Here is a 13,507-nt window from a genome sequence, read left to right on the forward strand (position 1 = left end):
AACTGGAGTTACAGATGGTTGCAAGCTGTCAGGTGGGTACTGGGAACTGAACCTGACTCCTCTGCAAGATCAAGTGCTCCTAACTGCTGAGCCATTTTTTCCATCCCTTATCTTAGATTTTTAAAATATATTCATGTGTAGTGCTTAAACTGATTATTTAAATGAACAATGAAACAGACCTCTTTAACATCTGGGAAACAGAACTCAAACAGGAATACCATATTATTCACTAATCAGATTTAAATAGACTATTTTAATGAAGTTAAAATAGTTTCCTGAGAATTATAGTATAATATCTTGACAGATACTTTAGATATTTACGTATCATGAAACGCCAAACCACAAGGGTTGTGTTCTGAAGTCCTGAAGGTGGAGTCTGCATCCTTGTGCATCCTAGAAAGCACTCAACCTATTATCCATTGAATATAATAGCACTCAAGCTATTATCCATCGAATATAAAAGTTTGAAGACAGATGGTCAAAGATTTACATACTAATAATGTTCTCACAAGATAGTTTATACCATAAAATTTTATTTATCATTAAATTCTGTAAAACATATGAACTAGTTCTTCACAAATAAGAGACAAGTCTGTTCTAAGAGTCCAGACTTTTTAATTACACAATAGAGGCAGGAAAGTATTCTTTAAGGCCATTATTCTCAAAATAAATAGAATCACAAATTACAAGGGTAGCTGCACAAACTCTGTTTTATGTTTATGTCCATGAAACCAATATAAGTCATTCTTCCTAAGACATTTATTATTTTTTTAAAGTTTTTAGTGTTTTTCATTTCTTGATTTTTATTTTATTTTATAAATATTACATTGTCTTTGGTTAAGGACTGTTGTGGAGGGCGAGGAGCAACTAGGTGTTATTCTGCTACTGTTTAGGTCATAGGCATCAAACTCTAGCTACTAGGTTTGACACTAGATATCTTTATCTATTGAGACATCTTGCCCACTCTTATTACTTTAGTTCATTTTTACTTACTAATTTATTATTTGTATTTATTTTCTTTTTTTGAGATAGGGCTTTACTATGAAGTCCTACTTGGCCTGTACCTTGCATCGATAGACTGCTTCTGTTTCGGGAGCCTTGGGATCATCAATGTGAACCACCATGTCTAGTTTCTAATTTATCAAAGGAAAATCAGAACCAGATGACATCACTTTTTGAAAGATGTAATTGTCATAATATAGATATTTCCTGAATTTCCAATGAAAGCCATCCGTCTCTGATGATGTGTTTCTCTCTCAAATGCTAGAACTTTCCCATGAGAAAAAGTTCTGGCTTCTAAGCTTTAAGAGCATCACTCTGGAGCACAGGGCGTTGGAACCTTCAGCATGTACTCTAGCTCCACAGAGGTACTCTGCAGACAGAGAACTTGTTAGGGCCATTGCCCACTTCACTCACTCAGCAGGATCCAATGCGCACTGAATCTAATTAACTTGTTCAATCTACCTTCCTCCAATTTACAATAACCTCTAGCAATACTATTACTGGAAAGCTATTGCTGGCGTGGACAGTACAAAACTTATTTGGGAAAAACCATATTTCAAATGCCTAAATGTCCCTAAATTCAAAACTCTACAGAACCAGTTGCCTCACATGCTGACAAAAATAAAATTGGGCATGGTCCATTTTGGTAGAAGAAAGAAAAAAAGCAGTATTAGTTTAAAATGTATAGTTATATAAGCTAGGAATACACAATAACCCATATGATTTTTTAAAAACTGAAATTGGTAAATTAATAGCTTATTGGGTATTAGCATTTAAACAGTAAATGGACAGTTACTCAAAATAAGAAGGAAAAAGAAAAAACAGGCCCTTCCAGGTTAATCTTATGGGCACAGAGAGTTCTGTTTAAATAAAACATAGTGTGAATCATTTCAATTTAAAAATCTATTCGTTTTAATGTTTTCAAGTTCAGTGCAGATCAAATCTATCACCAAGAAATGCCAAAAAACAATAGCAGAATGCTTATCAGCACAAGGGAGCCAATCTGTCTTCCAAATGAACCGTGTGAGTTTTATATTTCAAATGAAAAAAACAGAAACTGATAGCAATATTAAAAGTGCCTCTTAGAAAGATCATCAGGTGTGAGGACAATGTCCCAGTAGGATCCTTTGTTTCTCCATGGGAGAAATAAGCATCCGTGCTGTTGTCTGTGTTCTTCCTTCAGTACAGACACACAAATGAAGACATCTGGCTTTTGTTCCATCTGTATAGACTCTTTCTAGTATTCTGGTTTTTGTTCCTTCTCCCCCTATCCCTCTCTTCTTTCCTTCCTTCCTTCCTTCCTTCCTTGTTCCTTCCAAAAATATTGCTTCTTCTTCCCAAGATCATTAGAAAAAAATATTACCACAGTAGAAATGACACAGTTGCTGGGACATTTAATTTAAAACTTGTATTAATTGTATAAAGGGTTTCATTATAACATTCCCAACACACAGGCAATATTCTTTGCTTCTGTGTCTCACATTACTTTTATTGTTAAAAACATTTTACTTCACGGTTCCAGGCACATCTACCATGTGCATCTGGAGGTCAGAGAGTAGCTCTTGAGAGTTAGTTCTCTTTTTTGACCACACGGATTTGAGGGAATGACATCAAGTTGTCAGGCTTGGAGGCAAGTGCCTTTATCCACTGAGCGACGTCTGTGGTCCTCAAACCTCCACCGCATTCATATAATCCCTGGATCTTTCCCACTGCTTATTCTTTTATATTACTACCCCTCCCACAGCATCCACAAAGGAGATAAAACATGTGTACATGTCTTTATGTGTCTGTCTTTTATTATCTAACATGATCTCTGATCCCAATTTCCTGCAAATGCTTAATTTCATTCTTTGTGGCTGGGTAAATCCCTATTGTGTTCACACGCCATGAATACTTTGGCATATTCCATAACCTGGCTATTGTCAGTAGTGTCATGAAAAACAAAGATGTGCAGGGATATCCACTGCCACCTGATATTTATGTATTTATTTATGTCATGTAAGTTGTATGGCTAGGTCAAGTTTTAGCTTTATGAGGATCCTCCACACTGATTCCCATAGTAGCTAGATGAATGCACATAGCCACTAGTAAGTTCTAAGCCTCTTCTCCCCACCAGTTCTGACTGGCATTGGTTCTCTTGATGACGCTGTTTTGATGAAGTACAGTAGTTTGGATGGGCAGTCTCGAGGTGGATAAAGGCAGAGAGCCTCTCTTCATGTACTTGTTTACAATGGCTACTTCATCATGTGAAGGGTCTGCTCCCTTCTTTGCCCATTTGACTGGAGTCTTTTTGTTCTTTTACTATTTTGTAATTAAGTTCAACATATGTTCTAAATCTTATTCCTTCATTGGTTGAATAATTGGCGAGGATTTTCCATGGTTTATACCCTAGCTTCCCTTTCTTTTATTTCACACGTATGTTGTACAATCTATCTATGCCTGCTTTAATTTCCTCAGCTATTGGGATCTCACTCAGAAGCCATTGGCTATGTTCATATTTTTCAAGAGTGTTTCTTCTAGTAGTTTCAAATATTTAGGTATTATATTAATGTCTTTGATCACTTTGTAAGGCAAACACAAAATAAAAAGTATAACCTAGAGCAGATTCTAAAAATTTAAAGAACAAGGGACTTCACAAATAAACTCACTTCATTCCACACACTGAGCAAATAACAAGATCAATATATTCTGTTCCCAACCTCACAGTGCTGATTTACAGTACGTGGACACACAAAGGACCTTACAGATGTAGACAGAACACCATCAAGTTGCTTTGTCTCCTTTACAAATGAATAGGACATAAAATGGGAGTGTGCTTCTCCTGATCTATGTGTTCTGCACTCTGATGCTGCGCATGTCTCGCAGCAGCACTGGTCGGTAGTTTTGCTCCAAATTCTCCATGTATTCAAAATAGTTGCTCACTCGAAACCCATGCAGTGCTTCTTCCTGCCAGGAAAACAGCAAGGGAAAGTCATTTACTCAGAGAAAGATACACAATTCCAAGTGAAGAATGTTTAAATGGTCGGTAGAATCATTTGTTTTCAGCTATAGATGTTGGGGCAGTTGACATAGTTGGTAAATATGTAATTGCCTTTCATTTGGGGAGCTGTGTCTGTTATCTGTCAGGAATGAATCATGGCCTTGTGTAGCAAGGTTATTTTAAAACACAAAAATGCCTTACAGCTAGCAACAGTAGCAATAGCAATAAAACTTAAACTCTTAAATGATGAAATCTTCCTGATATTTTACCCATGTTTCAATAGTGAATATGTAAAGGTCCTGAACTATATCTATCAAAGGATGTTGTGATGTTGCAAGAAATGTCTGAGCTGTAGCAAGTGCTTATAAAAACCCCCATAAGCATGTGGTTTACGATGCTGGCACTGGGCATGCGGGCATTCATTTGTGCTTTTAATGGTTAGTGTCCAAAAGGAGACACTTAAGAATAAACAGCAAGAACATTTAGAATTTTAAAGGTGTTTTTTTTTTTGGGGGGGGGAGGGTGTTGGGTGTTGACTACATCTTTTAGCACACTCAAATATCTAGTGTAGTATCTACCAGAAACATTTTTTGAAAACCTTCAGAATAGTTATGCTCAATTCAGCATAACGATGTTAGCTTTTGAAGTTATAAAATTTTGTGGCAATTCATGTTTTCTCTAAGTTTATAGTTTAAAGACAAAAATGAATAACCCACACAAAAAAAGCAGGCCAAAAGAATAAAAGGCAATGTGTATCATACCAGATACTTTGCTAGAGGTGATAGAAGAGAGATATCAATGCAAGATAGCTAGAAATACATACAACTTTTCACATAAAGGACAATTTTAAAAGCCTCAAAAGTACTCATATATCTGTATTAAACTTAATATTATATATGAATATATTACATATATGAAACCTCATATATACAAACTTATAAGTAATAATTCACAACAAATAGGAGGAATTTATTATTGTGCCACGTGTTACTTAAAATCCACAAATTTGAAGATAAGATACAGACAATCTAAAAAACTATTACTGATCAACAAAAGTGGACAGAAGCTGAAGAAACTGAACAATTACAGTTGACATCCACTGTTAAAGTTATGGCAAATAGCACCTGAGGAAAACCTTTGAGCTCTACTTTTAATTTTAAAATAAAGGACCTTGTTTCATCAGTTCTCAGACTGTTCACTCATGCATCCTATCAGCACACACAAGCCCTTGGTTATGCACATGAGACAGAAAGGTGAGGAAGATGAGCACCGCATCTAGACTGTTAACAGCCATGGTCGAAAGCATGCTCTCAGATTGACAAACATGCAACTTCTCTGAGGGTCATGATTGCTGTGATGAAACACCATGAACAAAACAACTTGGGAAAGGGTTTATTTGGTTTACAGTTCCAGAGAACTGTTCATTAGCAAAGCAAGTCAGGACAGGGACTGAAACAGGGCAGAAACCCAGAGGCAGGGACTGATGCAGAGGCCATGAAGGGGTACTGCTTACTGGCTTGCTCCTCATGGCTTGCTCAGTCTTCTTTCTTACAGAAGTCAGGACCACAAGGCAAGGGATGGCAGCACCCACAAGGGGCTGAGCCCTCCCCCATCAATCACTAACTAAAAAGATGCCCTAAAGGCTTGCCTATAACCTGATATCATGGAAGCATTTTCTTAATTTTGCGTCCCTCCTCTCACGTGACTTTAGCTTGTATGAAGTTGACAGAAAACTATCCAGCATATACTGAATCAAAGAGAAGACGTTCAACTGGATATGGTGGCACACATTTGTAATCCTTGCCCTTGACAGACTGCAGCAAGAAGACAGTAGATTCAAAGCAACCTGGGCAATGTATTGAGTGCCTGTCTCAAAGGAAAACAAAAACAAAAAACAAAAACAAAGAGATATTCACTTAATTAATGGCAGAATATTATGTCTTTGTAAATTTGTGTCTATGAAAAGTCCTTCCTCACAAGGTGGAAAAGGATCCAAGTGAGCCCCATCACATTGGACCACCTTACATAGCTATGGTTGTAGGTCCAGAACTCTTACGAATTTACCCATTTTCTTTAAGTTATATGTGACTTGGCTTTGACGGTCTCTACATTAACAATATCCCTAAGTTGGAAGGCAACCAACATCTTTCCTAACAGAGAAGATACAACACTATGAGAACTGCTTCCCAGGGCATTCATGATTGTCACATAAAAGCTATTATTCATTAAATACAAATTACAGTGGAGCTCAGCAGTGCTTGAACAATAGCTCTAATAATACTTTCCTGGCCAAAAAAAAAAAAAAAAAGAATCAAAATGACTTAACATCTTTTAATTATTGTTCTACTTTCCTTTAAACATAAAACTACCTATGGAAGCCACAGCTAATACTTGGCTTAAATATATTTCTGCTTTAAAATATGTATTTTTCAAAAACTGGCTCCTCTTTTAGATATTAATTTTAAAGTTAAAAGAAATATTCTAGTAACTACACTGAAGATAGATTCATAGTAATGACATACAAGGTTACTGAAGTCTCATTTTATATAAGTGAAAGATTTAAATATACATTTTAAATGTATTTTTAAATGGTATTGTTCTTTTTAAAATATTTCTAGGCTATTTCATTTCTAAAGAAAAATTTAAAGTCCAGAACTTCCACTTTATCTTTAAAGCAGAATATTTTTCATGTCATCCTAAACATTCTCTAATGCTTTCCTTGGGGTAACCTTACCTGTGATTTTGACCATTTAGATTGCTAAACTATTGTTCAAGTAATAATTAACCCTTTCCTTGCAGGATACCTTCATTAGTTTCCTTGGCAGATCTAAACACACTGGAATCACCCCATTCTGTGAACAGGGAAGCAAGTATAGTGACACTAACCATTTTTTGTAACAATAGTGAAAGAGTTGTTCAAGTGAATACTTTAATAGGTTATGCTGCAATAATTTAAATTTGGGTTAGGAGGTTCACTGAGAGCATGCTACATTTCATATTATACCTAATTGCTATTCAATCAGTTTGCTTTAAATGATTGCTTTATCATTAATTCTTCATTTTAGATGTAAAATTACCACAAAGCATTAGCAATAACCAGTTTTAACTCCAGCTCTGTGTGTGTTATTACATGATATGATGCAAACATCTTTCCTTAAAATATAAAACTCTAATTCCAAGTTCCTTTTTACAGTTGAAAACATTTGATCAGGGTCCAATGAAGTTATAATATTATTTAAGAGATAACCACACAGAAACCAGGGACAATTTGTTTCTAATAGGAAGATAGGATTTAGATTTAGCCAATAAAGCTTTAAAATGTTTCTACACTAAGTTTTAGATTATGAACTTATGCAAGTTTACTACTCTAAATATTAATTTCACATGTGCCAATTGTAAACATGGTAACAGCTTTGCTCTGTGGTTGATATATTCTAAAACCAGAAAGTCTTATCAAAGGGCACAAGTCTTCTATATTCCTTTACTATCCTTATATGCCCAACTTGTTCTGTCCACAATGCTTTTCCTGACTCTCTAAGACAGTGGTTCCTAACCTGGGTTGTGACTCACATATCAGATAATCTACAAATCAGATATCTATATTATGAATTCATATCAGTAGCAAAATTAGTTACAAAGTAGCAACGAAAATAATTTTGTGGCATGGAGTTACCACAACATGAACTGTATTAAAATGTCACAGTGTTGGGAAGGTTGAGAACTACTTCTCTAAGGAGGCTGAGCTAATTCTTGCCCCTGAGCTTTGCAGCTCCCTCTCTCTGGTTTATGAAGACTCCCCCAACCCTCCGCCCCATCTCACAGATCTTTATACGGTTTTCCTTTTAAGACATACAGGGCCCTTCTTATCCTTTGAGTATCCCAAACAATGTCTCCCTCACCACGTCAGTGTCCTTCTGTAAGAAGTATAATGTCAGTAATATTTACTTAGACTGTTTTTCCCAGAAGAATTTTTTTTCTGATTAATATGATGTTTTAATTGATATAACATAGGAAGTAATATTATCAAAGTACATTATATACGTATGTATATTACAGTCAGGGAACAGAACTGATAGAATGAATATTAAAGTGGGATTAAAGGGGGGATTTATTAGAGGTTTTACAGGTTGTGGTTGAGGCTAGTCCAAAAAAAAATGGTATTAAACAGTGGGAAGGCCAAAAGTATAGTAAGTATTCTGATGCCCTCTTCTGGTGTGTCTGAAAAGAGCTACAGTGTACTCAAATAAATGAAATAAATAAATCTTTAAAAAGAAAAACTCATCCTGAAAAGGACTTGGAGCTATGCTTGGATCCAGAATACAATAGTCCGTCTGAGATATCCAACTTCATAGACTATACTTACTATACTTCTGGCCTTCCCAGAAGAATTTAAGAACCATGTGAAGCAGGGACACTCTATCATGTGATTACTACTGTGCTATGGATACTGTTGCTACACAGTAAGTAGTGGAATAAGTTAAAGAATAAATAGACAATACCTCTAAAGTCTTCTGTCCATGCCTCACATTCAATACGCATTAATGTTGGTCATAACAGTGCCCACTGACAGTCTTGAAATGGCTGTGATACCCTCCCCTGAGCACACAAGACAGAGGGAGAAGTGAGAGTCACATAGCATGGTTACTGACTTCAGTTTTTGCTCCTCAACTCCTTGTCAAAAATGTGTGGGAACTACCCATCGCAGGTGCTAAGACTTCATGGTCTTTTTTCACAAATCCTCAGGGATATGCCTATGACGGAAGGCAAATTATACTTATACTTTTAAAGGAGCTTTGTACATATTGTAATTTCCAAAGATAATAGAGACTTAAATATTTTTCAGCAACCAGAAGCCTATTAAACTTAATATCTTGATGTCTTGATTTTCTGTGATGTAGACATAAGGTACAGAAAGATCATTGTGCTGACATGGGCTACCTTCCTTGGTTTTTCTGGTTTTATGACTGAGTCTATTCACTACCAAACATTTGATTGTTTGTGTTTGCAAGGGTATAGTGACTTTTAAGTACTAATTTTAAAAATATTAATTTATGGAGGAAAAGGTTTGGGTGGGATTTCGTGGAAGATAATTGATTTACTACATCTGTAAAACTTAACAAGGATTACTTAAATGATTTGCAATAATACCAAATCTCATAAAAGCATCTAAGAAGTGTTTTGTTCAGTTGAAATATTTATTATGAAAATTATATGCCCAGGGTGGATATGGAGATGGATCAGTGGGCAAAGGCACTTGCTAACATGATGAGGGAGACATAAAAAATGTGTTTTCAAGTGCCAGAGAGCAATGTAGCCAGCATCTGAAAATACAGCTGATGCTACACTAGGCCTGTTTTATTTATTCCCCGGGATAGGCTTCATTAATCATATGTGCACTTTTGTCTTCTAAGGCTTAGCACTTAATCAGTTTTTCTCTGTCTAATCTCCATTTCCTACTCTGTCATTACCTTCTGATAATAGCAGCTGCAGTAGCCATCAACAATTCCCTCTCAACAATTTACTGATTGGGTTGAAATCAATCTGATTTTTCTCATAATTATAAATTAATTTTCTACAATATGGAGGATTTACTGGAGGAATGTTAATTAAGCATTCTGAACTTTCACAGCCTGGTTTCCAGTGGAAGGCAGTCTTTCCCCAGCCTTGGCATTTGGGTGAGGTTTGTCCCGTGTGTACAGACAGATGAATGTTAACAATCTCTGCCAGTCTATAAGCATGTGAGAGGGGAAGTAAGAGGCCAGGCCAGTCTGTGAAACACTCAAACGTTCCCCACAGGACCCTGCAAATGTAGCTTCCAATGAATCTATGAGTATAGATATGATTTTGTTCTGTTACATAGAAGTCCACTATTCAAATTTTTTCTGAAATAAAAATGATTTGGATTTTCTAGTTAGCTAAAACATTTTAGAACATTAATTTTGTTGAATATTTTTCTCTCTGGAACTGTGGTGGCCACAGACTCTCAGTGGCTGTTGAAAATAAAAAAAATCTTTCAGATTCCCTAGTAACTCAGGAAGACAAATTAATAATGAAGGAATAAAATACATGAATAAATAACTAAATATATCACTCAGTCTCAGGATTAAGCATGAGTGCTCTATCACAGCTTCAAAAGGTGTCCCACTAAAGGGTGAGGATAATACTCTTGACTATTCTATTATCCAGCTCACACTCTGTTGTTGTCTATAAGGATACTGTGTGAAACAAAACAAGCCAGGCTTGGTGGTGCACGCCTTTAATCTTTTAGCACTGAAGGCAAGCCTCGTCTATGCAGCCAGTTCCAGGTCAGCCAAGGCTAAGTAGTATGACACTGTCTTATAAATAAATAAATAAATAAATAGCTAAAAATCAAAGCAACAGCAAAACATAGATATTGGATTATATCAGGCCATATCCATGACATTTACTTACTCTGATAACTTAATGCTATAATGAGAACAGGAAAATCAAGTAACCATCCAACCCCATCCAAACATATTCTCCATACAACCACAGTGCTCCCTCAGTGGACTGGGGCTGACAATTAGTGGTGCTCCCCACTGACTGATCTAAGCCACTTCTTCTTGTCTTTCTAGTTTACTGATTCAGAACACTAAAAAACTCTTCAGTGGGCTGTTAGAAATGAATGCAAGGGATCTAGATCCCCTATGGTCTGATTTAAAATCCTGAGCCTAATCTAACGCGAATAGCTATGGGCTGATATTGTCCCTATGGAACATATTTCACACAGACTTTTACTGGCAAAGCAGGATTGGTCACGACACTTTCTCATTTTCAATCAATAAATGAAACTTATTTTGGAAAAAGAAGCACTTATCTAGTTTTTTTAGAGGTTCTCGGGACAGCTGGTGATGACTGAAGGGTTAGGTGAGTAAATATAATTTACTTATGTCGTAGTAACTGAAACTCAGGATACGTCTAACAGCAAATGCTCATTCTAGTTATTTTTACACAATGAATCATCATCTTTTTATTTTTTAATGAAATGTCTATGAGTGTCCTTCTGTGTGCTTGTGTAAAACAATGCCTGACTCAAGGTCAGAGGACAACTGCAGGAGTCAGTTCTCTCTGCTTCTACCATGAGGGGTCACTGAGAGTTGAACTTGGATTTTTAGTTGTATCACACTGAGTCATCTCTTTATCCTCTCATTAGATTTCACAGATTAAGTATGAATCATTTACAAAAGAAAATTTTACAGTTGTTTAGTTCAACTTCATTTCTCTCAGGAGTAGTATCAGCAGAAAGACAAACCAAGGACAAAAATGATAGAATTGTCAATCTAAGGAATATTATCATAGCTCTGGCTTCTCATTGTATGGAAAAATGTTGATAAGTGTTTTCTCCCTTTCAACAAGTTTATGCTGCATGTTTCTGTATGTGACTATATACAGGTAACTATGAAAAGTTTTCCACATATGGTCACATAATTTGCAAACAAGATGCTACTATAGGTCTCAAAGGAGTTCAAATAGTACATACATATATATATGCATTCAAGTAAACTACACCAAAATTTCCTGCAAGGAGAGAAAGGGGGTGGGATTTTGAGAACCACACATGGAAAGTTAAACAATAAGAATAAAATCACAATACCAGCCAGAAAAGCTTTTCCCACTCTCTCAAAAACTGCAAATAAAGAATTTCAAAGAAGGGTCAGCTCTAGGACACATATTAAAGTAAATTCTGTTCCAACAGGTCTTAGCTTGGATTTAACCAACTCAATTCGAATTCTAGTAATTTAAATAGGAATTAAAAGATAAACTTTCCACCTATTTAAACCCTTTAGGTTAAATTGACAGCACTGTAGCAAGCACACAATGGAGTTTGGTACACATTTAAACAGGTCACATTTTTAAACCCTATTACAACTTTTCTTGGCAGCTGTCCAAAGATGGCATTGCAGAAGCCACCAATGTTAACCAGAAAAAAGATGACAGTGCTGTGTTGCAGAATACGTGAAGCCCAAGACTATTATTTTCTGGACAAACCTGTTTCTCCTTGTGATGTGGCTCAGACCTAGCACATACCTTCAACCCAAGAGCTATCTGTTTGTTGTAAACAGGATTAAATACAGTCAATCATAGGTCAAGATGCAGAGCAAGCAACCAGTTGACAGGGAGTGAACATAGGAAAAAATGCTAGAGGGAGAGGAAGACAGGAGGATAGATAGAGAGACACACAGGAAGTAGAAGGGAGGGACATTCAGTTTGAGGGGTTTTTGAGACTGTGTGGAGAAGGAGAGCTTCCTTTGGGGATGTTGGCTGAGGGGGAAGGTAAGTTGTATGCTTTCTCTACCTCTCTCAGCCAGCAGGCTTTCACCTCAACATCTGGCTTCTGAGTCTTTGTTGGTTAAATCGAATGTTTGAGATTTCTTCAAACCAGCATTACTGTAGTCATCAACACTGCCCAGAGTAAGATGACACTGCTGTAGTCACCACTATTAACAAGACAGAGGTATGCAAAGGCATTCAGCTAGCAAGGATGACAGCAGAAAATATCCCAAACCTTAACAATGTTTGTGGCTCAGTATAAATAAAACGAATTAGCTCACTTAATTGAATTTTCTACTATTTTTTTCATCAAATATCTATTGAGAAAGTCTTGAACTGACCACATCACAGTTCTTTTAAAGCTAAAGAATGCGCTGGAAATGATGAACAGAAACACAATCTCAGACATCAATAAAATTTATATAATAAATTTATAGAGAACTATGTGCTAGGGGAAATTAGATATAAGAGCATAGACAAACTTTATACCCTAACACTTTAGTACCTGGTCACCACACACAGCTGCCCTAATGGCCCTACCTGACTATGAGCCTTCACTGTCTTCATAGCCTCGATGTTTAAATGGCCTTTTCTCTGGATCAGCTCAGACAAATCATTGTGATTCTGTGTTAGTGTTCCTCTTATATGTACAACCACTGTTTTGTTGAACATTTTCATTAAGAAAGATCCTATGATTAAAACTGTATTCACGCTTATAGTTTAATGTGTGTTGAATTAAAAAAAAAGTATTACGCAAAAATGATTGGCTGGCAGTCTCATGTGACTGATGGTATTATCACAAAAATGTCACTGAATGGAAACTAACAACACAAATACCTAACAGCAAAGAATAACACTATACTAAAACAAAATTCCTTCACCTAGGAAGAGATACATTCTCTTTTTGGTGAATGAATATGGTTGTGTCACTGTGGGATAGATGGGGTGATGAACAGCACTAAAAGAATGCCAAACACAATCATGATTTCAACATTAAACAGTTTCTTTCTAACAAGCCCACAATAAGTCCATATAGTAATGTACTTACATATCATGCCTGCTTGTCTCCCAAACTTCAAATATATTACATTGTGATTTAGGAAGTAAGCAAAATTATTTTGCTTAAGAACACTATCAAAGCCGGGCGTGGTGGCGCACGCCTTTAATCCCAGCACTCAGGAGGCAGAGGCAGGCGGATTTCTGAGTTTGAGGCCAGCCTGGTCTACAAAGTGA

General features: G+C 36.3%; 1 protein-coding gene across 2 annotated transcripts in view; it reads right to left on the reverse strand.

The window, feature by feature from the left end:
• Positions 1–493: 493 nt before the first annotated feature.
• Tbc1d32 (TBC1 domain family member 32) overlaps positions 494–13,507 on the reverse strand; it is a 213,273-nt gene continuing 200,259 nt past the window's right edge. Inside the window, exon 32 of one of the 2 annotated variants that reach the window (XM_029482691.1) lies at positions 494–3,948. In XM_029482691.1, coding sequence (XP_029338551.1) covers positions 3,829–3,948 — 120 coding nt within the window. In that variant the 3' untranslated portion in view covers positions 494–3,828. The remainder of the gene's footprint in view (positions 3,949–13,507) is intronic. The other variant, XM_021174643.2, reaches the window with a different exon arrangement.

Source organism: Mus caroli, chromosome 10 (assembly GCF_900094665.2).
Source record: "Mus caroli chromosome 10, CAROLI_EIJ_v1.1, whole genome shotgun sequence".
NCBI classification, from domain to species: Eukaryota; Metazoa; Chordata; class Mammalia; order Rodentia; family Muridae; genus Mus; species Mus caroli.